The sequence below is a fragment of the Anguilla anguilla genome, chromosome 6 (assembly GCF_013347855.1).
Source record: "Anguilla anguilla isolate fAngAng1 chromosome 6, fAngAng1.pri, whole genome shotgun sequence".
NCBI classification, from domain to species: Eukaryota; Metazoa; Chordata; class Actinopteri; order Anguilliformes; family Anguillidae; genus Anguilla; species Anguilla anguilla.
Window position 1 is genome coordinate 15,727,132 of NC_049206.1, and position 27,177 is coordinate 15,754,308.

The window sequence follows — 27,177 nt, forward strand, 5'->3', positions numbered from 1 at the left end:
CAGATGAGAGAGGAATGCACTATAGAGGGTATGCATTGACGTCACTTTCCCACCGGAATACGCCCCCTCAATCTCGACTGAGTGGGAAAACATGCTGCGACATGGCTGCCTTTAGTAGAGGAAACTGCAAGACCGGGAGTAAAACAAACGATTATCTGCTTAAATTAAAGGCAGTTGGACTCGGCAGTGATCCGTACAACTTACCAAAGTACCAGTGGTCCATGGACATTCAACAAGAAATCGGAGCTATCTTTTACAGACTGCCGAAAGCTAAAGAAAAGAGAAGCAAATGGATCGCTGCAATTCACAGAAACAACTGGAATCCAGGCACCGAAACATGGATTTGCAGTTGTTATTTTGTCAGGTATGTTGGATTGGATTTTTGGGTAAAATCATACCATAATTGATATGCTTGGCTAGCTAACACTATTTAACCATTCCTTCTTTGTTTGTAGAACACAAGGATCATCATCATGGATGGTTTTAAATGCTGACAAAAACTTTACAGTTACACAGAATATAAATGAACGATGCTAAATATTTAATTGATGAGTAGTCAATACAGTACATAACTTAAGGCATGATTTTACCCAAAAATCCAACATACCTGACACAAAATGACAACAGAAAATCCACGTTTCGGTGCCTGGATTCCAGTTGTTTCTGCGAATTGCAGCGATCCATTTGCTTCTCTTTTCTTTAGCTTCCCGCAGTCTGTAAAAAGATCCAATTTCTTGTTGAATCTATTTGTACAGTCAATCGCACAACAGCTCTTTCCCATTTTAGATGTGTTTTTTGTGTTTTCACGGCATTCAAGCTGAACGCTAACGCTGCCACTCAGCAGTCTTTCTGCCACTCAGTGAGTGTAACCGTACTGACTTCCACTTACTGTGACGTCATGTGCATACCCTCTATATCTGTTTTAATTGCTCATGGAGACAACTTCACAGGCTTTGCTGAATCTCCTTCACATGGCAAGTGTCCATGTCTCGTTTACTGATTCCATTAGCAAGCTTTTCAAAATGGTCATCTTTGATTCTTGGGCCTAATTTTTTTGTAATCCGGTGCATTTATAGCTTTAGATATTTCAGAAGAAATTGACTGATTACACATTTTTTGATTTAAAAAAAAAAGTTTATTTGAATTTATATATTTATGAACATTTACTTTCCTAGACATTCCTGCTTTCCTTCTCCCAAGTTACAATGACAGTGCTTCATGTACCAATGAAAATGTGTGTCTGTAATGCATTCGGGAATAAACTCACAAGCACATTTACCCCACTCTGTTATCTCTTCCATCTTCTGTCACTATGTGGCTCAAAGTCTATTGGTAATGGTAAGCCTTCTGCAACAGGCCAAATGTTTGCAATACATTCGGGAATAAACCCGGAAGCACATTCACCTCCTCTTGCCATCTCCATTACCCATTACTGAGTAGGTCATGATCGAGGAGTAAAGGCATGAAGTTCTGCCCCAGATTTTTGTCTGTTCTTAAGCCCACAGCATGAAGTCTTTCTTATGAATCCTCTCTCCATTCAGATTACTTCTGCCCTATATCTCCTAGGCTTCCATGTAATACAAGTAATAACATTTAATAACTCACTTAAAATAGTTTCATTTGGAAGGCAAGCATTGAAAGAATTCTGCATAACACGGTGCATTATTTTCTAGGCTAACAGGTGGATACTGGCAGGAAACGCTGTCCTCTAGTGTCTGAAGTGGGAAACAACCATTTTCCACCTCCTACATTTTGAGCTGGAGATTTGCGTGCGTGTTAGGAGCAAACAGTTTATTTCAGTTTTACGAGCCAGGCCTCTGGCGCGTTCTCTCTTTACAGCGATTATGGGAGATGTGCGACTGATGTCTTGTGGGGCCCCTTTTATTGAGGCCCAGAAATCGTGATTACACTGCAACGTCACCACAAGTGTGCGTTTAGGCAGTGCTGTGGACGTGTGACGGAACGGGGATCATCCGTAGACACGTTTTCATGTATTTGTAACAAGTGGGCGCAGTTCAATAGAACCTCGTCAATCCATACGTAATAATCCTACAAGTGCTTCGGGATTCTGAAAGGAGCTATGTCTTTTTGAATTTTTTCATTCCCCTGCTTTTATTGAGAATAATAACCATGCAAAGGAGCGCTAATTCATGGAAGCAAAATGAAAACTTAATGCCAATGGTTACAGATTGCACAAGAAATGAAATCACAAACTTGTGTGGAAAAAAAAAAGCTTTTAAAAAAATGGAATACTGAAAGCTAAAATAAGTTTAAAAGGTTCCTTGGACCTATTTACACTACACTTCTGGTACTTCTAAATATTCGCTATGATACGATTTTAACATAATCGAAACTGCGGTGTCGGGTAAAGTATACTGGCAGAGTACTAGTGGCGAAGGGGAGAAAAAAGTGTCCCAGAAGTAGGCCAAGTAATATATAGATCTGTTTTTTTTTTCTTCTTCCCTGGCCAGCATGCCCTCTGCTCAAAGTCTCTCTGAAAGGGCGGGGCTCTCGTATGGTCTGTCGTGGTCGTGGCTGTCTCTCTCCCTCAGGGTCACGGTTTCTCGGCCATCAGCTGCTGGAATATCCTGATCAGGCTTTTGAAGTCGATCCTCTTCTCCGGAGCATTCTCCCAGCATTTCTGCATCTGGGTGTAAACCTGCAGCCGGCAAGACAATATCTGATGCGTAAGTTTATGTATAACAATTTACACATTACAGACTTTGAGATTTGATGAGCCTGAGCCTCTTTTACAACAAAAAAGTCTATGATGCAATTTACAACATGCTTTTAGTCACAAATGTTACTAATCTGTATACGTCTGATTGTGTACGATGCCCTATATTAGATATGCCCCCCTGCACTCGTGTATGAAATACTCTGTATTTGCAGCCTGTAGTGGTTCATTCGATAAAGGTCTCAAATGATAGAAATATAAATAACTCTCCAGAGGAAGGTTATTTTAAGGGACTTTAGATGAAAAGGTTTTAGGTTGTGCGATCTTGTCTCAATGCACTCTCGCTTTGGTTCTACAAGCTTCTATAAAAAGTAATCATTTAAAGAACAGACCCACTTGGCTGACTACCATTTATTTTCCTTATGCAATTTGTTGCAATTAGCTGTGACACATTTTAAGTTAGTGCTCCTGTTAAGTAAACATGTTACAGAAGTCTTTCAAAGATGGCCATACAGGGGAAAAAGCTTTAACACATTTTAAAATGGTTGCATTTGAGCAAAGCAAAAGGACAGGTCCATACCATTTCTGGGCAGTTGGCTGGACGGGGCAGCCTCTGCCCCTCCTCCAGCACTTTCACCAATCTGGTCACTGTCATCTGCCCGTGGGTTCGACCAATCATCTTCAAGAACACCTAAAGGAGCATACCAAGGTAGGTCCAAATCAAATGCATTGAAGAGGGATTTGAATGACAGGAATTGTAAAGGGTAAGGAGAGTGACAGCAGATGGGTAAATAGAGGGTAAGGGGAATGGTCGGAGTAGGGCGAATAGTATGAATAGAGGTAAGGGTAATGGTAAAAGCAGGGTTAATGGTATGAATAGTAGATGGTAAGGGGAATGGTAGGAGCTGGGCAAAGAGTAGATGGTAAGGGAAATGGTAGGAGTAGGGCGAATAGTATGAACAGAGGTAAGGGTAATGGTAAAAGCAGCGTTAATGGTATGAATAGTAGATGGTAAGGGGAATGGCAGGAGCTGGGCAAACAGTAGATGGTAAGGGGAATGGCAGGAGCTGGGTAAATGGTAGAGAGTAAGAGGAGTGGCAGGAGCTAGTAAAATGATTGACAGGAAGGGGCTTACCGCCATTGGGCTGCACTCTGTCTCACAGTAGGTCAGCAGCTCGTACATGGTGACACCGAAGGACCACACGTCAGATGCACGGTAGAACTTGCAGTGGACGAGGCACTCTGGGGCATACCTGGACAGGAGCAGAGAAGGTCAGTCCACATGTAGGGGGCGTCCTACAATTTAGTCTCTTTTAGCTAACTGCTAGATTTCCACAGGAGTTTTGTGCTGTTTACATTTACAGTGGACATTCAGGCCTGTTCCTCTGCCATATATTTACTCATACACTCATATCTCATTTCCATGAAGTTGACCATCTTTCATTTTCATGCACGCAATCCTTGTTTCTGTTCGCATATCGCATAAAATTGTGAACAGGTATTCAAAAGTGACAAAACTCAAGCTGATGGTAATGTCAATAAAACTGGCCCTTGCGTTTCATGCAGCTTTCTGGAGAGCTGTTCTACGTACTGGGTTCAACAGCAATCAAAGGAGATCGGTACAGAAAACCGTGATCATATTTACTCACTGTAGAGAATATTATGACATATTTTATTACACTAAATACAACATAATTTTGCTATTGTAATATTCTATTATTATTGTTACACTGATAGAACACAGACCTGTCAGTTGTGTTGTCCAAGAGGATCACATACAGTAGATACCAAACACTTTAGTTCACAAGGCAGGAGGATGCATGCTTTTCTTCTGTGAACCCTCATATTCTGATCAGTCTCCCCATAAAATAATTAAATTTGATCCTTTTAGCCGTTTGAAACAGGCCAGTAAAGACTGGTGATCAAACCCTCACCAGAAGACAGGGCTGTCCAGGTCATCTTTCACGGTGTAATAGCCCTCGTTGTCCTTGATGCTCTTGGTCAGCCCAAAGTCACCGATCTTTACCGTGTTCTCGTTCTCCACAAGCACGTTCCGGGCTGCCAAGTCCCGGTGGATATAGTTCTGCGACCCAAGGTAATCCATACCCTGGTTGGGAGCAAAGCATTCACACACACACACCATTTCATTTCCCTCGTGTGGCCATTCATGCACATCAAAACAACAAAAAATTTCCAATGTCCTTTTTTAGTTCAGGAGAGCCCGTACACTAGCATGCACATAAAAATGTGTCTGGCTAGCCAAGCGTTTCTTTTCTGCTTCTCCTTTCACCAGAATTCTGCGACCTGAAAAGTGCAGGCTGATCACAGATGCCAGGCTGATCAGAAGAGATGCTGTTGAGCAGCGAGGTGGGGAAAATCCTTCTGAAAAAGGCCCTTCCTAATGTAAACTTCATGTAGTGCAAGCTAGAAATATACTGTCAATATGCATTTTTTTTAAAATATAATGAGTAAATAAGTAGTAAAAAATAATTATGGCTGGGTATTTGTCATGGAAAATATTGGTCACAGAAAAGTTGTTGAAAATCACAAAAACTGAGAAAGTGGCAGAAATCATGGAGGGCATTAAAAACATTAATAAATCTCATTCTAAGCAGTGGGAAATGACTGAAGTAACAAGCGCAACTGGCACCAGAAATACGTGCTTTTTTAGCAGTTTCCGCTAGGAACAAATACGAGTGAAATGTATTGATAGGTTGGTGCATTTAATCGCTTCGATCCATCACTGAAACAAAAGAGCATGCTTTTTGCCTTTAATTTAACAGAACATTGTTAGAAACAGAGCATGTTCAACTGTGTTAGTAAAATAATAAAACAGGGCTACCGTGTGTCTGTTTTTATTTCTTTAAAGTTTGTTTTAGTACAACATATTGTGGGCTATGTTTCGAAGTGCGAAGAAAATGAAAAAATCACGGAATCCATGACGACCGCGACCTCCATTACGAACACACAGCCATAAATATAATTTCCAAAATGTATTATTTATTAATTTTCTATAATTTATAACTTCACAGCAATCTATTTTAAAAAACTATTGCTATATCTGCAAGCTACACTGCGTATCTTTTGCCCATAAAGTGTTGCAATAATTAGATGATATATTTAATTTCAATATATAATTTTTGTATTTCATTTCCATAAGGGCTTCCTCTCGGGACAGTGTGTCGCCCCAGTCAACTCTCAGTGCAGATATGACTTGTACATCCTCTGCGTCTCAGAGACAGACAGGCCTGAGGTTCAGTAACGGACTGCAGTGAACCTGCGAGGCTTACCTGGCATATCTGGACTCCGTAACTCAGGAGCCTCTTCAGGTCCGTCTGGGCCTTGTACCGGGGCAGGTACTCCTTCAGACTACCAGCAGGTAGGTACTCCATGATCAGCTTAATCGAGGTTCCACCTAAACGCAAAATGACATGTTCCAAATACTGTTCCAACAGGAAATTACACACAAAAACACAGATGCGTGGGGCTGTTCGGCTGTCTCTTCATCGTGTGGGGCAGGAGATGGGAGAGGCACGGGGGGTGTAGTGGGGGATCGGTGGAGGCAGCTCACCCTCCTCGCTGCAGATGCCCATGTACTTGACGATGTTGTCATGGTACAGCCCCCTCAGGATGTCGATCTCGCGCCACAGGTTGCTGCTCTGGTCCTCCTTGTTCTCCGGCTTCAGGGACTTGACGGCCACGAACTCGCCGGTACGGTCGCCCCGCGGGTCATACCGGCACAACTCCACCTTGCCAAAGTGACCCTGCACAGGGCGCACCCAGAACACGTTCTGAATGACCACTCTCACAACCACATATTCAACCTCCCTCATTAAGACGCATGCATATTTGAATATGATGCTGTACATAGTAGATTTATAATATGTAAACACTGCCAGCCACACATACATTAATTGAACATCAAAATAATATAACCCGTTTGATTATAAAAATGCGACAGTACTAAAATTATAATGAATTGAAATGAAAATCTAACATCTCATGCGAGTGGCCTGTACCTCTCCCAGATCTCGAATCTTCTTCAGGAACCTTTTCTCAAACACGGTGGGGTCCACTTCCTGAGGTGGCATCATGCCAGAGACGATGGAGGGGTCTGTATATGGAAAACATCCATGCGGTTACTCTACAGTCGGTGAAATGAACCTTTCCAGGTGGTACGGCGTATGATGTTTGACTGTCTTACAAGACTCTTTGCAGTCACTCATTTGACTGCAAACAGACTGTCTACCTCAAAGGGATAGGCAGTAGTACAGTACAGAGAATGCAGTAGTCATTCTCTAATTACCCTATAGGCTGATGCATAAGGAACCTGTTTTTTTTTACCAGCTATCTTCCTCTAATTAAGCCCAACACTAGGACTGGGGCCAGTATTTTCCAGTAGTTTCACTGTAAATAAACCCAACACCCACAGCTCATTATAAGCGAAAGTTAGCAATGCGCCGCAGCAGTCTTACTCTGTTCCTCCAGCTTGTTGAGGTCCCTCACTATGGCTCTGAAGAAGGGCCTCTTTCGGCAGTCATAGTTCATGCACTGGCTCATGAGATCTGCCAGCTCTTTGCAGTCTGGGGTGGCCAGCTCACACTCTTTCGTGTAGAACATCTCCTTCTGCTCAGAGAGAAACGGCACAGAACAGAGAGTACCTGATCAGAACCGTTAGCATCACCAACAGCAGCACAGCCCTTCCACAGCAGCAGGACAGTTGTTTGCCATCTCGTTAAACTAGACTGCACATGTTTGTCCATCCTCAAAGACTCCAAACCCCGAGCAACTTTTTTTTTTTTTTAGAAAACTCATTTGAATTAATCTGGCTTCAATGCAAGTCGTTTGGCTGGCCAACATTACTGGCTCTTTCAGCTTCCAGTAGTCACTTGGAATTGACTAAACAGGTGAGAAGAGTGTGACTCTTTACTGGGATGTCCTCAGTGAGATCACTGCAGGATTGTCCCTGTGGGGCATGTGGACAGCGAGTGCTAGCGGGGACTGGCGGCTACCTCGGCGAGCTTCTTGTCCTTGAGGGGGACCTCCCCGTCGTAGCAGATCTCCCACAGCGTGGTTCCGAAGCTCCACTTGTCGGCCGCCACGCTCAGGTCCTTGGTGTTCCTGACGCACTCCGGGGCGATCCACGGGATCCTCGAAACGCACTCTGCGGAACGCACACGGCCGTCAGCGAGCGAGCCAATCGCATCGTCATGTAACGCCAGCAATATCTTCCATTTACTCCCCTATGGCAGACTGGGCACTTGAAATATTGTTGGGAGAAACTAATGTTTTCAGCCTCGAACCTGCGACTATAAGGCGTGGCATGTTCTTGTGATGAGTGGCTTTACCAGTTGAGCCCCTCCTGAGTACTTAAATCAGATATTGGTAAGCCTATGAAATGTGTAGTCAGTTTGTCTGGTAACAGAACATTAATGAGCGATACAGTGAGCCTAAAGTGTGTCCCCAAGGCTACAGCGTTTGAAACGGGACCGCAGGCGTGCGAGTGCGTACGTACCCTCGCGGGTCAGTACGGTGATGGGGATGCCCGGGTCGCTCAGCTTGATGAAGGGGCCGCTGTCGTCGTCCAGGCCGGCCCGAGCCAGCAGGATGTTCTTGGTGCACACGTACCCGTGGACCAGCTTCTTATCCTCCTGAGGGGCGGGGGGAGCGTAAAAAAAAAAAGCAGACGGGGGTGAGACGCACGTTTGACAGGACCGCGCTGCCCCCCGCTGGTCGGCGCGAGCGAGCACGAGCGCACGTCTTACCAGGTAGCTCAGGGCGCCGGCCAGCTGCTTGGCCACCTGGAACTTCCAGGCCGTGGTGAGGAAGTAGCGCTGCCCGCGCATGAAGATGTCCAGCGGGCCCAGCTGCACGAACTCCTCCACCATGATGTCTGAGCGGAACAAAGCAGACAGCAGGCTCGTTACCAACACGCGTCACCCCACCCCCACGTTAACATTTAACTTAGGCCGCACGCTAGCAGTACTAGCTTCAGGATTCTCATAATTGGCCACGTGCCCCACAAAACCTCTTTCCTACATCGTCAGTCAGTTGGTTACATAGAAACAGCAGTAGCTGACTTCTGAAGCAACACTTATCACATTTCCCTGTGTTCACAGCATAATGAAATGGTGCAATGTAGCATAATTCAATACTGACTGTATGTAATCTAATTCGGTGTATAACGGAATAATCCATCGAAACGTTAACGGTGAGCGTAGGTGTCAAGCAATGCAGCGTGGGTTGTGTAGTGTAACTAGAGTACTGCGGTTGGAATACGGCTCGGCCCTGAGGCTCGGACTCACTCTCCAGCTCGCGGACGCAGACTCCATACAGCAAGGCGATGTGCTTGTGGGAGATCTGCCGCATCATGCTGGCCGTCTCAAAGAATGCCTGCGGAGAGAGAGAGAGAGAAAGGGGGGGGGGGGGAAGGGGCGTGGTCAGCGCAGGAGTGTGGTCAGAGGAGAGGGGGTCAGAGGGGTTTGCCCTGACTCTGTTCAGGGGGAGGGGAGGGAGGGTCTCACCAGGGAGATGTCTCTGTGACTGGAACCCAGCACCTTCAGGACCACCTTCACGTCCTGGCAGGCGCTGTACCCGTCGTCCTCCTCACTCTTCACCTTCAGCACGCCTGCGTAGATGTTGGTCCTGGTTCCACGGCCGAGGTGCTCCGCCTGAGAGACGGGGGCGGTCACAGGTTGGTTAACAGCATGGCGGAGGCACGCTCTCTCACACATGCACTCAAACACGCGCAACCACGCGTACACAAAGTCTGGCACACGCTCACACAAACACGCACGGGGCGGTACCTCGACTATGTCTTCTTTGAGAATCCTGTGGAAGCTCAGCTGACCGATATCTGCAGGGGGTGATTCCACCACTCTGTTATTGGTCACTACCAGGAGGTTGGAGATTTCTGAAATAAAAAGCAGTCTTGTGATTGGCTGAAAGCCATCCCAGAGTAACACCATGTATGAATGCAGACTTACTTCTTCCAGATTAAACCACCCTCATATTATGATGTTGCGGTGTGCGTGTACGTCAGTGCTTCTCAAAATAACCCAGAAACATGTCTTTCTCAAACAACAGTGTATCACAGCATGTGGGCATTTTGCTTTGCCCATGTCCTGTGCTCTGTTCTGTGTAGGTGTAGGGGGTGGGGGATCGGAACAATGCGGTTGCTTTCATAAATATCGTTGGGGCTTCTGGGGCCAAACACACTGGGTCAGAGAAAAAGCGTGCGCGTCAACCCCTGGCTGCCAGACAAGCAGCACGTTTCATCACGTGCCTCACAAGCCCCCACGCACACACACTGTCTCGAGGAGAAAAACAGGCTGACCTAAACAAAAAAAAGTGGCAAGAGTGCGCAACATATTTTTTAAAAAGCGTTGTTTCAATTTCCTGGCTCAGAGCTCAAAAGCGGGTGAAATATTTCACAACCTTTCGCAGTGACTTCTGAAGCAAACACGCGAGGCGCTCGTCTCAGGAAAACCGCATTTACAACTCTCTTCCTTCCTGACACGAACAGCACGATTTGGAGCAGAATGTAAACAACACAGGAGCTGAGGCTCGTAGCACGGGCTAGCAAGCTACTGCACGACCCGTAGAAAGAGGAACCTGCCTTGAGCAAATCTGTGGTGAATAAACACTCCCTATGGTGAATAATCATGGGTCACAAACTGTGGACGGCCACAGTATCTAATGCCTTCCAGGGTGTAATTTCAAAGATCAAACACACATTGTTTCCAAGGCCTAAATTGGCTGATGATAAAAAAATCACAAACTCATGCAGATGATGTGGCCCTTCAGGACTGGAGTTTGAGACCCCTGATTTTAATGATGAAGCCAGTCTTGTTTGTGTTACGCCCATCCGACACCCTTTTGATCTAACAGAAGGCATTCTGGGAAACCAGTAAACCATGCTGTGATAAATCTGAGTATATAAGCGGTAATGCTGTAATAAGTACCATTCTACTTATTTAGATAAGTCGTTTAAGTGTTCTTAGAAATTCCCTGAAGATTTTTATCTATGGTTTAATACTATTCTTCTGAATACTACTGAGATCCATCTTATGTACCGAATGAATAATTCTTTGAAGGAATGCAGTCAACAAGATGTTTACAGTTTACTTACTCAGTATTATGTCAAACAATCACTTGATATCGTTTTGAAATACTAGAAACTGAGAGACAGCAAGAAAGTAATTAAGGTCACATGGTCATGACTCGTGAATTGGTGTTGATAGTGGCTGGGTCACTAGGGCGTGGCCTGGGGCCCATACCTCGCGGTTCAGGTGGGCAGCACCTCTTGAGGTAGAAGCTGACGTTGTCCGTGCGCAGGCATTGTCCGGACAGGTGCTCCATCAGATCCTTTAGAGACAGCCAGTAGGACTCTGTCCCGCAGAGCTTGTAGCCCCGTGCATCCACCTCAATCTGGAAGTTCTTGTACTGCCGGCTCTGCTTGGACTCGCTCAGGTCCAGCTGGAAGAGGAAATAAAAAATAAAAATATAGCCGCAAGTGGGTGGTTCAAGCCCTGTCATTTAAAATGTTATCATACATTAGGTTATCGTTATGAGGTCGGCCACAGTGTGCATAGCGTGCCATTCTGGTTTTTTTAATAGTTTAAGAGAGATTACGCTATAGGCTATAGTCTGCCTGAATGAGTTTCAGAACCACAGACTTAGATACTTCCTACTTCTGCCTGTGCATTCCAAGCAGCCAAAACCTGGGGTGCATTCCAGTCGCTTTTTTTTTACCTCATTGCATTGGAAAGGAAAGGACATGAGGACAGGAATCAAGGAAATGTGTATTAGGCAAATGGAAAGTCCTTGCTCTTTCAAGCGTCAGTTTGAAGCCACGTCAATTACAGACATGGCAGATGCGGAGAGGTGGATCAAAACCCTTCCGGCCTCAGGCTCAGTTACCCAATCCTAATTGCAACTCCAAGCATTAGGTTCGGAAGAATAGGCTGATCCAGCATCAGACTCTCCATCCATTTCAAAAACATTTGATAAAGTGCTAAATAAAGTAATTAGTGAGTAATTCAGTCCGTTTCGCTCCAAGGCATTACTATGCTCATGCTGTACTGCAGGGGGTCTGCAACCCTGCTCTCGTAAGTAGAATCTGTTGGCTTTCATTGTTACCCAACATGTAATTGATTAAGCAGTGAGCCAATGTGCCGACAGTTGCTGGAAAGTGCAGCAGGCCCTCGTACCTCGTTACAGGCCACAGTCATGAGGATGTGGTTGTAGTCGGTGCAGCTCCAGCGCAGCACATACATGCCCTCCTCGTTACCCCCCTGACGCAGTTTGTGGATGGCGTAATCCGTGCTGGGGAGAGAGAAAGGGGACAGTGAGCTACCTGGTTGAGGGATGTGGGAGGAGGGGTAGCTGAGGGGGGGTAGGCTGGGGGCAGGGCGGGGTGGGGTGGGGTGGGGTGCGGTGGGGCGGGGCAGGGCGGGTACATACCATATGGGACCATGGCAGCCGTTCTGCAGGTTCTGCACCACTGAGGATGGTGCCACCTCGCTGCACAGGTAGTGGTGGGCGTCCACTGTCAGCCGGAAGTACCCGTCCACCAGAGAGGCAAAGGACAGCGCCTCGGCCGGGAAGTCCAGCTGCAGCTCCTGGGGGAAGAATGGCAGAGAGCCACATATGGTTACCACACAGAGCAGGAGGTGAGACACGCCTGTGACACGTTAACCTACGGAGAGACCATATCACGCGTAGGCCCTGACACACTAACACAGAGAGACCACAGCACAGACCCTGGCACATTAACGCAGACAGACCACAGCACAGACCCTGGCACACTAACACAGAGAGAGCATAGCACCAACCCTGGCACACTAACACAAAGAGACTATATCACAGACCCTATTAACGCAGAGAGACCATATCACAGACCCTGACACATTAACGCAGATAGACCACAGCACAGACCCTGGCACACTAACACAGAGAGACCATATCACAGACCCTGACACATTAACGCAGACAGATAGTATGATCAGTCCTTCTGACAGTAGGGCACTTTTCAAACTTTGGACTGGAGCTCCACTGATAAGCAGACTCTACCGCATGCAGTCTGGCATGCGGTAGAGAGCCAAAAGCCATCCTGTAAGGAGCAATTTATTTACTGAGGCCATTGCTATCCAGTGCCACGTGAAAACAGTTCCGTTCTGCACTAAAAATATAAATTCAAGATGCACTTAAATCCTAGTTTTTAAACAGAAAGAGTACATTTATTGCAGGCTATGTTGTAAGCTATGCTGTTAAAAGTATGCTAATTTTTCTTTAGGTTACCATGTTGAAAAAAAGTACTCAATGTTTGGGAAAGGTAGAGTTTTAACTGATAAGCCTGTAAATGTTTCAAACTGTATGGCTGGTGCACAGTAACTTCTCTTAATTAACTGTGTGTTGAATCTTCCTTATCTTATTCTTGCCCTCGATTTAACCTCTGATCTGTCTGCCCCTTAGTGTTTTGTCTTGTTCAGGTTGTCTGAACTACTGTTTATTTTCCATGATTCATTGTTTACCATCAGGTTATCACTGAGTACTTGTTCTAAACTGACCTAACTGATTAAACAGAAGTTGTTTGTGTTTAGCTAAAGTGTAAACCTTGACAAACCACGGCACTCTTCATCCTGCTGTAACAGAACAGCAAGCATTCCGACTTAGAGGTACACTGCTGACATACTCTTAATTTTTGTTTTACTAGACAATATTACCTGTTTCTGTTAACAGACATGACATAATGCATAGTTTCTTCATTTTAAATGTACAAATGACAGATGAGCACTCGTGAGTGGCAGGTTTTCCCTCCAGTGCGGGTAAATATTACATGCAGAGAATAGATGTGCACCCCTTTAATCGTATCCATGCACAACTTTAGGGAGAATAAATTGTGTTAGGCCCAGAGTATGTTAATTGTACAATAACACTCAGAAAACAAGAAAAAGATGCAGCAAATGGCAAATTGAGAGTATCTCATTTGGGTCCTGTTTCAAAACTGCTTGCTTTTTGGGCATTTCTTTCAATATAATGAAGCAATACACTTTGGGTTGCACCACAGGAAATAAAAACAGCCAACATCCCTTCAAACAGGGAGATTTTTGAGTCCAGAAAGGCAGAACTCCCATGGTGCACTGCTCTGTTGTGTTTAAGCAACAGAAACTGCCTTTTAAAAAAGGGAACAACAAAAAAAGTTGAAACTGGAGCCAAATGAGATTACCATTCTCTGCATTTTAACTTGTTTGCATGTTTTTTTCTCCCCCTGTGGATGTTCCCCTTAATATGCATTGTGCAAAAAACTGTTGTGTATCCTTGTCGCATTGTTGAACTATGTGAACATTTCACTTCAGATTCAAACCTGATGCTCAGCTTTGATGTCATATGCAGCAATTTGTGGGTGTCCTTAATGGTCAGAGAAGGAGAACCCCTTTTTCCCACCTTTAGGAGGGTAACTGGCATCACATTCAAAATACCAGGAACAAGCAATGAAACCAACACAGAAGATGCAATGGTAAGACTGTTCTTTTCCTTGGTATATGGGGAAAGCGACACTAAAAACTAGAAAAGGTTCAAATTTAGCTCAACAGTCATGCAACAAGCCTGTGATGCAAACATCCTAACCACAGAGCAAATCTCATACGTACCATCTTCTTGTTGTCTTGTTTGTAAATGGTGACTGTGGACTCCTTGATGACAACGTGGGTGATTTCATGGAAATCGGAAAATCGCGTCCAGCTGTCCGTGACTTCCTTTTTCTCATTCTTTCTCTTTCCATCCACCTTGTTCTTTCTGGATTTGGTCTTCTCTTTGGGCAGCAATACATTCTGTTAAAATTTTAAAAAGAAACAAAAAAAGACACCAAATGAAACGGCGTGCTAAGGCGATTTAGAAAAATGCTTGTGTGAAGGGCTGATGCAATTTGTTGATTAGCACAAAAAATACCAAGTAATCCCGTTCAAATTAAGTTAAAATGCCTTTAAAAATTTCCAATGTTTCTGCCTTTTGAAAAACCAGCCTTCCATATGTAAGAGCACAATAACAAACCTAGTGGAATCTTCTCATTATGTGCAGTCCATTTTTAATAAATAAAGGAAAATCTGATTAAAATTGACATATACAATAGCTGGTTAGAACACAGTAAACAAATAAAATAATACTTGAAGTGAAAATTTCCAACACGTCTCACTTTCCAATTATTAGCTTCATCCTCTGGATCCATTGTAGTCCAATGAGATATCTTAGCTTGCAACTCACCCTCTGATTGACTATCATCCAATAAGAGATCAAGGTTTATCTTGGCACACTTCCTGGCACAATGCAGTCCTACTACTTGACCTACCCTATTAGTAACCCCACTCACTATGTGCTCAAATATGACATCTCGACTTACATTGGGTGGCTTCTTCCGCCATTTGATACCGCCAGTCCCCGAGGCCTGCACCTCGTAAACGCAGGGGTCGACACAGTCGAAGACCGATGGCCTCTCGCTCTCCTGAGAGATCTTCAGCATGTTTGTCTCGTACACCTCACTGCCAAAGTTCCTGGTTAGGGTCTCCAGCGTGGACAGGTACTTCACCTTCAGATCATGCGTGGATACGTTGCTATCACGGATGGTTTTGCTGTCAAATTCATTGACAAAGTTCCTGAAGACGTTGTTGATGCGGATGCGGGTGAGGAAGTTGCGCTGCTTGATGGTTCTGTTCAGACTCTCTGGAATAAATTTTTTGTAGCTGGGGGGGGGGGGGGGGGGGGGCAATGGTATGGAAGAAAAGCAAATTGTCATCAATTTGTACAAAAAATAGTACTCACCTCAGATAAATGTCATCATATCAAAGTATGTAAATTAAACTTTTGGAGATAATCATTCTAAATGTTCACTGTACACTTTAAGCACAACAATTTTAACCAAATGCAGCAAAATTACTATTATTGCTATTACTATTATTTTTACCGTTAACTCTCTTTGGGGGGGAAAAAGTGGATCATGTGAACAGGGTTACCTGATCTCCCTAGCAACAGCGGGCAGGGACAGTTTTCTGCTGATAGCGTAGTGGGAAATAGCGAGCACGGCCATGCCCAGGCACTCGTTCTCAATGTCGTGGATCTCTGACTCGCTTACTGCATTCCGCACGGGAGCCAGGCCCCTCAGGAAATCGTACTGCCCCTGGGACGCACAGGGAAAAGCACATAAACCAGTCTCTCTCTCCGGCACCACCCGTCACCTCTGCCCTCCATGGGTTTCCTCAGCCTCGCCCACTTCAACAGGCCCCGCCTACTTCAAAAAAACCTAAATATCTACAGTATTTTGGCAGTAGCTGAAGATAAGCTATTATGAATTTTGTGTTGTTGTGTTGCTGTGCGACTGATGCATTCGACTTGCAGTCAACCAGCCCTTTAAAGGAAAGAAAGACTTGTTCCATAGTGATTCACCAAATCAAGATGGTCCTCACTTGATCTGAGCCATGTGTCTCAGAACTGTGCCCGGCTGTTGTCCTGATGGGTAAGTGTCGTCCCCAGCGTACATACCTGTGCAAATAGGTACTCGAGCGAGGCAGCGTCCAGGAGTGGGGTACCCTCTGGGGCCTTTGTGGGGCAGGTCTTCTGCTTGTTCAGGCAGTGCCGCCACACTGGGGACTCATCTGCGTTCGTACCATGCCAGTTGGTGAAGTAATACCTGTCCAAAAGATGCGTGTGCTGGGTGAGAACAAGGATAGGCACTGAAGGGTGAACTACAAGGGGAGCCATGAGTTCCAGCACCAACTACAAAGACGACTGACTGTGCCTTATCCATTTCATTTGGCAATCAAGCACTATGACTCAGTAATAATAAAAAATATATATCATGTTGCTTATAATGGAAAATATATATATACATTTTTTTTTTTCCATTATAAGCAACATGATATATATGTACACACAAACACACACACATATACTTGCATGCATGCATACATACTATGTACATACATACATACAAACCGACACACACACACTCTCTCACGCAAACACACATACATGCATGGGCGAGGCAGTGTGAACCGAACTGGTTTTCCCCTCTCTGTCCCTCTCTCTATCACTGCTGTTGCTACAGCGCAGAGCGACGGTAAACAGGAAGTTCCGAATTCAAGAACAAGCTTCCTTCGCAACACCAGAAAGTGTGTGAGCGCTGGCTTAACAGAGGCTTGTTCGCTGACACAACGATTTCATATGCAAATACGGGGCAGAACAATTTTTTCGGTTTCAGCTTCCTGAAAGCAGGAATAGCTCTGGCATGCATTTAAAAGCCTCGAACGTTCCTCCTGTTGCTTCTTCAGCAGTAGTTTATAACTAATGCCAGTGAATCTGTATTTGTTAAACATGCACTTCTCGTCTGTACTTCTACAGCAGTAGTTCCTAAATTGGGTCGCGCTGGGGGTCGGGGGTGGATCACAAGACAATGCACGGTAAACATTTTCTTTCTGTTTACACTTTGTGTTAACATTCCTTTTAAGCTTAAAGTTAGATGCTTACAGGTGACTGCAATACACTACTGGTGTATTGTCAGTCTGGTGCCTGTCTAGCATGGAAAAGTGAATCCGTTCTGCCCATGGAGGTGCACCCCAGACAATACAGCTCGATTTTCGTGTTGTTGCTCATATTCAGAACCGTGCAAATATATCCCTGGTTAGCTGAACACATGGATCCTACTCATAATAATAGTTCATTATTATTTCAATAATTAATTCATCATAAAACATTACCTCTTATTACTCTATATTAGTAGTCTAACTAGAGGCATTGGTGAAAAGCTTTTTTTTTTATTAAAAAAAAAAAAAAAAAAAAAAAAACTAGATTCTCGTTTCTTCGTGGCCAGTTCCAAACCAATAACTAATCGCAGCGTGCAAATACTGCTGTCCTGCTCTGTGAAACCTGGGCAGCCCAGGGTAGCATTACACACTTCCTGAGTCGTGACCCAACATCCTTTCTATAAAAAGTGAAGGGCTGCATTCAGCCACACCTGGCGCTCGGACTTGCCTCATGCGGTAGTACAGCTTGATGCTGGTGCTGTCGTCGATTTTGAAAGCGTGATTGGGCGGGTACCAGATGCACCTGCTCTCGTCGTAGAGAGCAAATAAATTGTGACAGAGAGGAGAAATACCTAAGAGAAAGAAAGAGACCATAGGGGAGATGGCTGTTATATTTTCTGTATTTTTAAAATCCTAGTTAGCAAATTAGACAGAAAACAAATAATGCAAATAAATAAATAAATGCAAAGGTAGCTATAACATAAATAGCGATAACATAATAAAATAACTGTGAAAAGTTATTTTGTTTAAAGAGTAAAAATGAAATGGGTGCGCTTACCGCACTTCTTGGCAGCCTCGCTGCACAGGTCCTCAGCCGAGTAGCAGCCCATCAGGTACTCCAGAGGGTTGGCCACAGGCAGATAGAAGTGGATCTCCAGGCCCCATCTGGCAACAGGCAGGGCGGTCTCACTCCTCTTCGGCTTCCGCATCTTAATGCACAGCTGCCGGCTCAGTTCCATCGCAGTTAGTCGTGGCATGAAGGCTCTTGAGGGCGAGCGAAGGAGAACAGGACAATTAGTATGTGTGCACCAAATTTATTAAAACTTCTACGTTGCTGAAACAGAAATGCTTCCACAGTAGGGATGTGTCCTGTGTGCCCGGTGCAACATTTGCCACAGGCACAGTGAGGAAGATAAGTTCCCAGCTTTTTAAGCCTGCTCCCTGACAATGAACTCTGGACTTCACCCCCCAAAATTCCCTTTGTAGATATTTTTTCAATGTGGTCAAGTGCTTAAGAGCTCAGAAATATGTTTTTTGTAATAGTCCAGCACAAAAACAAGTTAGTCATTCAACAAATCAAGGTCCTGATACTTTGTTGAATTTGGTGATGTTGTGCTGGGCTAGAACAAAAAGTTCCATCCATGTTGGCCCTACTTGGGAAAGACTGAATACCTTTATGGTAACTTAGTGATTCACTGAGATCATTAAGATACCGCAATTTGTTGATTTCTTATTAAATTACCTCTTGTTTTTGAATGACAGAACTACAGGTTAAAAAGTCAGTAGACATTAGGTATATTCATAATATACCTCATAGTAGGCGATTTGCTGAAGAAATATGTAGCTCATTGGTTCAACAAACGTCCTTCTCATTTTATCCCTCCCAATGACAAAAATCTCACAGCAATCAGGACATTTAGAGTAGCAAATGATGGTGTGTCTGCAAGTGACATAGGCAACACAAACTGCTCAAATTACATGTTGTGGGCCTGGAATAAAACATTAATTTCTAACAAGATAGAAATTACAGATAATAGTTTAAACATAGCAACAAAATACTTTTTGCCAGAACTGCCACTTTTTTTTCAAACAACTGAATTTTCACATTCTCAATTTCAATAGCTAAAAAAGGCCTGGAATTGGAAGAGCTACTTATAGTATGTTGCTTAGGCCTACTTTTTTCTTTTTTTTTGGCAGGGTTAGGTCTGGCAGCCAGTTGATTTACTGAATTTTTCATGTGAAAATACGGCCATTGGACGTGGATCACACCATAATACTATTTTATAAGGAGTGCTCACTGTCACGTTTTGCCAGGGACTTCCCATAAAGTGTACCATGGGCCTTGAACTGTTATGCCTGTGACAACCATAAAAGGCACTACGTTACACATACTTAGTGCTCATGCAAAGGAACTTAAGCAAAACCAGGCAAGCCTAGTAGAGCCAGACCCTTGGTAATATCAGGGGGAACCATCTATCCCAGAAAACGAATCGTACAATCTTCTGGCCATAAATGGTACGATACCCTTGTCTTCCCACAGGCCTGGACCTAAACTGTGCAACCGATTCTGTCAAATATGATTTTTTTTTAAAGTCGTCATGGCCTCAAATCTAGCTTCTATTATGCCAAATGTCTGCGCTTGTGCTGATTTAAACAATGCAGCTTGTGTTGGCCCAAACACCCGTGTCCAGCAGATGGAATGTCCTTTTTTTAACCTAGTCCAGCATTTTCAATGAGCAGATAGCTAGTCTAGTTTTCAACTAGCCCATAATGACATCCTTTTGGATGAATGAATACCCAAATTACCCTTTTTGATGTGCAGTGTCACCGTAATAGCCGAATGAACACCATACAAGAGATATCAGAACTCGGGACAACTGGTAGACTAAATGTGTCATGGCAGCACTGCAACTTGTTACCATAATTTGGTTTGTAATTGCAATAGTGTTGCCAACATTAGCTAGCTAGATAAAAACACATGTAATGAAATAAGCCTTTAAAAGATGTGATGTTCAAGGATGTTAACTTCGTTCACAGCTTAAAGATGTTGTAGCTAATATCCAGAAATTTTAGCTATCAAATCTCTGCCTATTGAACATTAACTTGCCCACAGCTTTATTGGAGAAATCTGTCATCCAAATTTTCCATTTTGATCTCCTGTGCCTTTGAACACGCTGAAATACTCTTGAACACAATAACTACACTTCTTGCGTTTAATAGTGGCTCACACAGAAGCACAGGTGCATTCTGCCTCCCATTGGACCAGAGTGTGCTAGCCATGTTTTGACAATGGGGCTGAGGTCAGAAAGTGAGTTGGTGAGTCGCTCACTCAGTTACAGACAAGTATTGTCTCGAAAAAATGGTCTCATAATGGTCATATAAATACAAAAGTGCAATACCAACAAGAAGGCACAGAAAGCCCATTTCTAATCACTAAGTGTGAAATTTGTTCATCCTGATTTGCTCAAGGGTTAAATGGCAGTCCCTCACCTAGGAATCACACATGACAACAGGGGTAGGACATGTTATGCTTCAACATTTTTTTGAGGTAAAAAATTAATTAATCTTCATCTACAGCACACGGAACTTATGTTGGGATCCTGTAAAGAGAGAAGACCAACGCTTCAGCACATTCCTTTGGCAAAAGGAGCAGTTGGTTTTCAAATGTGCTGGGCCCTCCGCTTCAAAAAAAAAAAGAATTTGTACATAATTTAAAAATCTTTAACCATTTTACCTATTCTCAACAATACTCAACTTCCCATTTTCTTAGATAACACTGACAAACACGAACCCATTCTCTAGTCGCAAAATCCAATCTTTGTCCCGGTTTGTCTATCTATTCATCCAAAGGCATCAGTTGCTTATGATCAAAGATCTATAAATGGGGGCTGAGACCTGGTTTTACAAAGCAGTTGTAAAATGTATGACTCAACATTGTTAGCAGCTGAGTTCAGAAGTTTCTCATCAATATTGCAAACATGAGCCTAGCTCCTACATGCAGTCAGAACCATCTCCCAGGCTAAAGCAAAGAAAGGGGGATGGGGAGAAAGGGGGGAAGAGATACTGAGAGAAAGCAAGACAGAGCGATAAATAATAGGATAGAATTATTCAGGCTTTTACTTCCTTAATACCAGAGATTTCATGTAGAGGATATATTGTTCTCAATTCACTGCTACTTCCTGTGCAAAGCATTTCAGTGCAAGCAGTTCCCCAAGCGCCAGCTGTCCACCAAATGGCCGACTACAGACCTCGGTTTGGCCGGCTACTTTTAGAAATGCATTGAAGTAATTAATTTAGTAAAAATGATGCCATTGGAACAACTTACTGGTCTCCCTGCCATCAACACCACTAGCTGGCTATTGCTCTCACCCGGCTCACCACTCAAAAATTTGGGAAACCCCCTGTCAGTGCTCGTCAGCTGTGTACCTGCCAGGCAGTCACCTTTACTCAGGCCGACATTTTCCTGGTGTGGTTTGGTTGAACACATTCCCTTAAACGGCAAGATCAGAGTCATTCATAATAGCAATGAATTATCAGTATCTGCTAGGGGTGGGATATGTGACCATTTTATGTCATCACCAGTACAATTTCAGCCATGATACGCCTTTTCAAGCAAATCGCAAACCTTTATGAAAAGCTACTGCAGGTTTGATTGCTAATCAGCTTACTTGCTAACCAGTGTTGCTTTATTTGAAAAACCTTGATTAACTGTAGGCTAATGCTATTTTATCCAATGGTAAGGGATTTAATCACTATGTTGCAGTAAAACTGCATAATGATTTTTCCCATATTTTTATGATGGTACAAAAGTGGTCCTGAAACATTTGCTGTTACTAGTTTCACAGTATCAACAAGTTACATTAAAGCTAAGATATTGTCAATACATTCTGAGAAACTTAAAATATGGTATCAAATATGTGTCAAATAGTAAAGGCCTTCGCTTATTAATCATGTTATCTTGCTTTGCATATTAACAATATGGTAACAAAAAATAAATGTGATATGATTTTTTAGGGCATATTGCCCATTTCTAGTATCAGTTACCTTCACCCCGTGTTACAGCATTTCTTTCCTGCAGATCATTAACCTAAACATGACAAAGAGAATGGTGACATTTCAGGTCCCTCATTTTGTGTGGATCCGCTTCCATTTGCTTTAGACCAGCTGTGCTGGGGTTCCCTCAGCACCATCTCCTGGGCTAAAGCAAACCAAAAATAAAAATGACAAAGATAAGGGGGCTCCCGAAAGGGGAATCCCAATGAGCTACTACACTTACTCTTTGGGTGTCTTTACACACTATCATTGAAATTCATCATTGGATCTGCATTTTATTTTCAGTTTGGACCTGCTTCCACGTCTTCTGATTCCCCAACAATAACTGCTAGTACAGGTCTTTTTCTTCTGTAACTCAAGTCATTTCCATTCTCCTTGTCTGTTTTGAGCTCCACATCTGGCAGCTATCATCAATAGCCATTTTGACCAAATTCATTAAGTTACTGTTCAAGATATAAATATCCACAAGTTCAGTGACAGATTGCAGACTATTAAGTTCAGAAAAACTATTGACCTCTAAACCTCTCCCTACCATCCGGGGGTTGAATGGTTCTCGCTCATCCCTACCACAGAGCTTCCCCAACCTAGTTCCCAAGCGGTGGAATGAACTCCCTGTTCCTCTACAAACCACTCAGTCACTTCCGCTGTAGTCTGAATACACATCTCTTCAGATTGTCCCTGGACTAACTATCACTACTCTGCAGGGCACTCCCAATCTAGGATCACTTATCACTTGTACCCTTCTACTTTGCTCCTGTAGCACATTCATGTATCACATGTACCTCCACCCACCACTTACATTGCACTTCTATCATTATCATGATGTTGTATCTCATTGTCATGCCTCCTAGTTTGACTTAACATTACGTTTTGACCTAGCCTATTCTTACTGTGTGAACTGGACTTACTGTTTTCATGCTGTGAATAATTGTTACATAATGAGTATTGTACCTTATCAGACCTGTGTTTTGTAGTTGTTCCAATGACCTTCGGTATGCATTTATTAACACTTTGGATAAAAGTAAATGAAATGTAATGCAACCAATTACTCATGACATGACTAGAAGACATATTCCAGGCAAGCTGCATTTTTACACTTTGATCAGAGTATCCAGATCCATGATATGCCACCTGAAAACCTGGTGTGAAGAGGTATTCAGATGCTCATTCACAGTCTCTTCACACTATACTGTAAACGATTCATTGTGGCATGTTCCGCGAGATCTGAATTCCACAATGGATTTTTCTGCATTGCGTAGAAAAACCTTTAGTGCAGTAATGCACATTAATGCACGAGTTTGAATCCTGACAATGTCACTGCTGACTGTACCCAGAAGTCCTGCAGGGTGCAGGGTGACATATGAATGGCCATCGTACTGCCCAGGGAGGGAGGGGGGGAGGAACTCTGCCAGGAGGCACACATTTTTGAGAATACACATACAAGTGTGCATCCTCCAGAACTGATGAAGGACATCACTGGTGTACAGTTGCAATTGGACTTTTCAAAAATGGGGAAAAAACTGGGGGCAACTGATCATGATTATGATGATCAACCTCAACTGACTGAAGGAGGTTGCTGATACTTATTGATTTAATTACATTTACTTCCATATTTTATTCATTAATCTTCCATTTCATTTATGGTTTTTCCTTTAACAAGTATCCAGCTAATATTTGCCTGCAGCACAGCTTTCTGTAGTTTGTAGCTTTGTAGTTCATTTGTCGTCAAAACAATAACAAAAACAACAGTAATAACCCATGCGCAATCTCAAAATCACAATTCAACTTCCCTAACTACAATACTACTCGGACCTGCTCATACGTTTTCTTCAATTGAAGCCACTACAGTATTGTCTATGAGACATAATGGCACAAGAGCAACAAATATGATGGTAATATGGTAATACATGCAATTCAGAGAGCCTCTTTGCTAAATGCATAGGTTTTCTCATGTATGCACGTAGGAAACAGTTGTTTATAATCAGTGTTCCCAGCAGTGAATCACTTTGCTGCGTTGATTTTTCAAGAATAGATCCTAATCACAATTTGAATGAGTCTGCATTGATCACTTCAACATTTAGAACTACAATGTGAGCATTTTGTCACAGATGCAGAATTAGATATCAACTGAGAGCACAACTGCACTAATTTCACGTTAATATGGCATTGGTTAATTTCATGTTAACAGTAAAACACATAGTCCCTACTTCAAGAGTTTCTAATTTTTCAGCCACTTTACCCAATTGTGGTCTATTGACAATGACAATATAAAAATGAATTCATTTAAATAATTTATGCTAAATGTGACTATTTATTATTGTGTTCCTAATTTCCTGGACTGTTCCTCAGGTTGTAGGCAGTCTGGTCTGGTACTTTTGGTGAGCCACTCTCATTCTTATGTTTTAATTTCCTAACAGAGGTTTGTGTAGCGTTCTGATAATTTGCACAATCCCACATTTCAGTTAGGTTATCTGTGTTTTATTTACTGCTTTCCTGTCCTATATGAGTACCTAGAACCTCCTCCAGATTTATTTTTGACAGCATACTTCTCACTCACACCCTTAAAATGCTCAGCACTATAGTGGAGGTTCACTGGATAAAAACTCATGTCCTTCTATATAAACAGTGGGGATCATTTTACATCTATTGCCTAAAACCTTACCACATCCTCAGAAAATGCTTTTTTTCTCTCTTGCAAGCAATGACTTTGGGCCCTTTCCAAAACATTAAACACTTGCACACATCCACATTATGCAGTGCACAGAGATAAAGCACTTAATGCAATTCGCTCCACTTAATGGCTACTAGGCTATAACAGGGCACTCTATAAAACATTCATACTTCAAATTAATCATCTTACAATAACAAAAATGAGACAAGGAAGTATACCAACAACATGTAGAACTGTAATTCTGTGCAGGGAGGGCACCAAGTGCATGTCCTTTTTGACAACAGCTCAGACAGACAAAATAGGATAAAACAAAAGAGATTTCTGTGTGAATTTGCCTATTTGATACACTCTAAGAGGTATTTTCAATTTTACTCAAGTAGCCTAATTAAGTGAAATATGGTATTATAATTCAATTATGAAACTGGAATGGTAGTAGCTAATGGCACTGTAATTATTGAGTTCAACAGCAAGCAGTCATTGAAGAAACTAATAATAATACTAATAATAATACGTGTTATTACTACTATTGTTCTTTATTATTATTATTATTATTATTATTATTATTATTATTATTATTAATAATCCACATGAACATTTTGTTACTTCTTCATCCTGCATTCTAATACGCTAAAGTTTTTTTTTTTTTAAACATACAGCCAGCTTCAGCTGCATACAGGGTGACTGTTGGAAGTAGGATTTTCCTTGATCACTTCATTGTTGTTGTAATTTATTATTATTATTATTATTATTATTATTATAGGGAATCCACCAAAAGTGTAATCATGAACCACAGGAACCGAATTGTTAAGGACAAACTTCAATAATATACCTACTGTAAGCGACTACGAAGTCTTGCTGATACATTTACTTAGCCTACTTCCTCGTTAACCAACATAACATTAACCATTACGTACACACTGAAATTTTAAAAGTGTTAATTAAACATATTCATTTGACTTCCAATTGAATTGAAGGCTAACTGCTTTAAAAATTGAAGCAGCATACAATATACACTCCCTTTACCTAACGTTAGATAGCTAGCTAATAGAATTTTTACAGTGTACGCACCACTTCCTATTACAGCCTGAAGAGCTGGCATTTTCTGCTGCGTTGAACGAGACTATAACTGAATATAACGTTACATGTTTTTCCTTTACTGGCTTATTTAAATACACTTTCTTTGGCTGTTTTCCCGTCGAATCAGACTAAATATCGCGGGTATTGGCTGTAGCATATTACATGACACTATCAATCATAAAGACAGTAAAAAAAAATTATGCTAACGTTGGATAGCTAGCTGGCTAATTAATAGCTGTAGCTAAGTAATGTAGCTAACTTACCTACTTCCGTATCTTTACATCCATAAAAACTTTTCATAAATCCCGCAGAACCGTTCGGTGTTTTCAGTGGCGAGCAGATATGATCAAGATCGCATAACTTTTTATCCCAGGGAGAAAAAACGAATGTGTTATCGCGTCTCTTTTCAGCTACAGCACAAGGTTCTCACTGCATACCCCGTAGTCCGCCGACCCTTCCTGTCAATGCACGTCTCGATTCCCGAAAACTGTGTCTGCAAGGCGGCGTTCGGGCGACGCTGATTGGTCATTGGATCTTTCAGTCTAAGTACCAGATTCTATTAACCCTTAAAAATATTTTCACAAGCCTTTGATGGCAACGTAGTACATCTCCCTCATGACAGAATACCACAGAATCTCTGGTGTGTTTACAACGTATTTACGTTTCGGAACGCAGAGGTATGGGCTACCCTTTGTGCCACTTTAAGAATTAAGGTTTCAAAGTTGCAATTGCCCTTTGCGATGAAGTGTGCGGCAGTACATAATGACATTCATAAATAGCCTGTATGAAGTCTCTTACTTTGTTTAATCTTATTTTTATGAATATGTATATGCTAATAGTAGGCTAGTACTGTATAGCCTACAGTTATCCAGATTTGTAACAGTATATGCTGTTATACATTATTTTACTAAACGAATACATTAGAAAATTGTGTTAAGAACAAAAAAGCAAAAATTAAATAAAAATAAACAAGATGGCTAGAGAGCCTAAATTTTAAATGTGTCATACAGATATGACGTATTCAATATAGTCTTCAATATATGTCAAATATCATATTTTCTTATTATTATAGGCTATTAGTAGTAGTAGTATTAGTACTGAGGTTCCACTCTCCAGTGTTAAATCACGTTACAAGTAGGCCTAGACAAAAAATCTGCCACTATAAAGGAAGGCCTATTAGGCCATAATAGTCATTATAATAGTCTTTACTAAAGACTCGCCTGGAAACACACAAATATAGCCTACATTGTCGGAATTACAACATGTCTACTAAAAATTAAGACAACAATAATGATAATCATTTAGCTAGTCCAGTGATTCTCATGCTTCTTCAAATCATCAGGGGTCACTATAAGGGGCAGACTCGATTGCACTTTGTTGATGTAGGCTTTGCCAATGACCAT

At 42.5% G+C, this 27,177-nt stretch overlaps 1 protein-coding gene across 2 annotated transcripts; it reads right to left on the reverse strand.

The window, feature by feature from the left end:
- Nucleotides 1–1,112: 1,112 nt before the first annotated feature.
- Nucleotides 1,113–26,248, reverse strand: LOC118229660 (tyrosine-protein kinase JAK1-like). 2 transcript variants are annotated; one of them, XM_035421821.1, is made up of 24 exons: nt 26,042–26,248; nt 18,032–18,237; nt 17,702–17,825; nt 16,214–16,361; nt 15,688–15,851; nt 15,078–15,417; nt 14,332–14,511; nt 12,143–12,300; nt 11,890–12,004; nt 10,957–11,155; nt 9,484–9,590; nt 9,202–9,348; nt 8,983–9,070; nt 8,443–8,570; nt 8,193–8,328; nt 7,690–7,841; nt 7,153–7,303; nt 6,697–6,791; nt 6,249–6,441; nt 5,968–6,092; nt 4,612–4,784; nt 3,813–3,930; nt 3,258–3,368; nt 1,113–2,659 (listed from the first exon to the last, which is right to left on the reverse strand). In XM_035421821.1, exons 1-24 carry the CDS (start codon nt 26,059–26,061, stop codon nt 2,555–2,557), a joined length of 3,483 nt encoding a protein of 1,160 aa, XP_035277712.1. In that variant the 5' UTR covers nt 26,062–26,248; the 3' UTR covers nt 1,113–2,554. The 2 variants fall into 2 exon arrangements, with proteins under 2 accessions (XP_035277712.1, XP_035277713.1); XM_035421822.1 differs by having other exon boundaries at nt 26,038–26,248.
- Nucleotides 26,249–27,177: the final 929 nt, after the last annotated feature.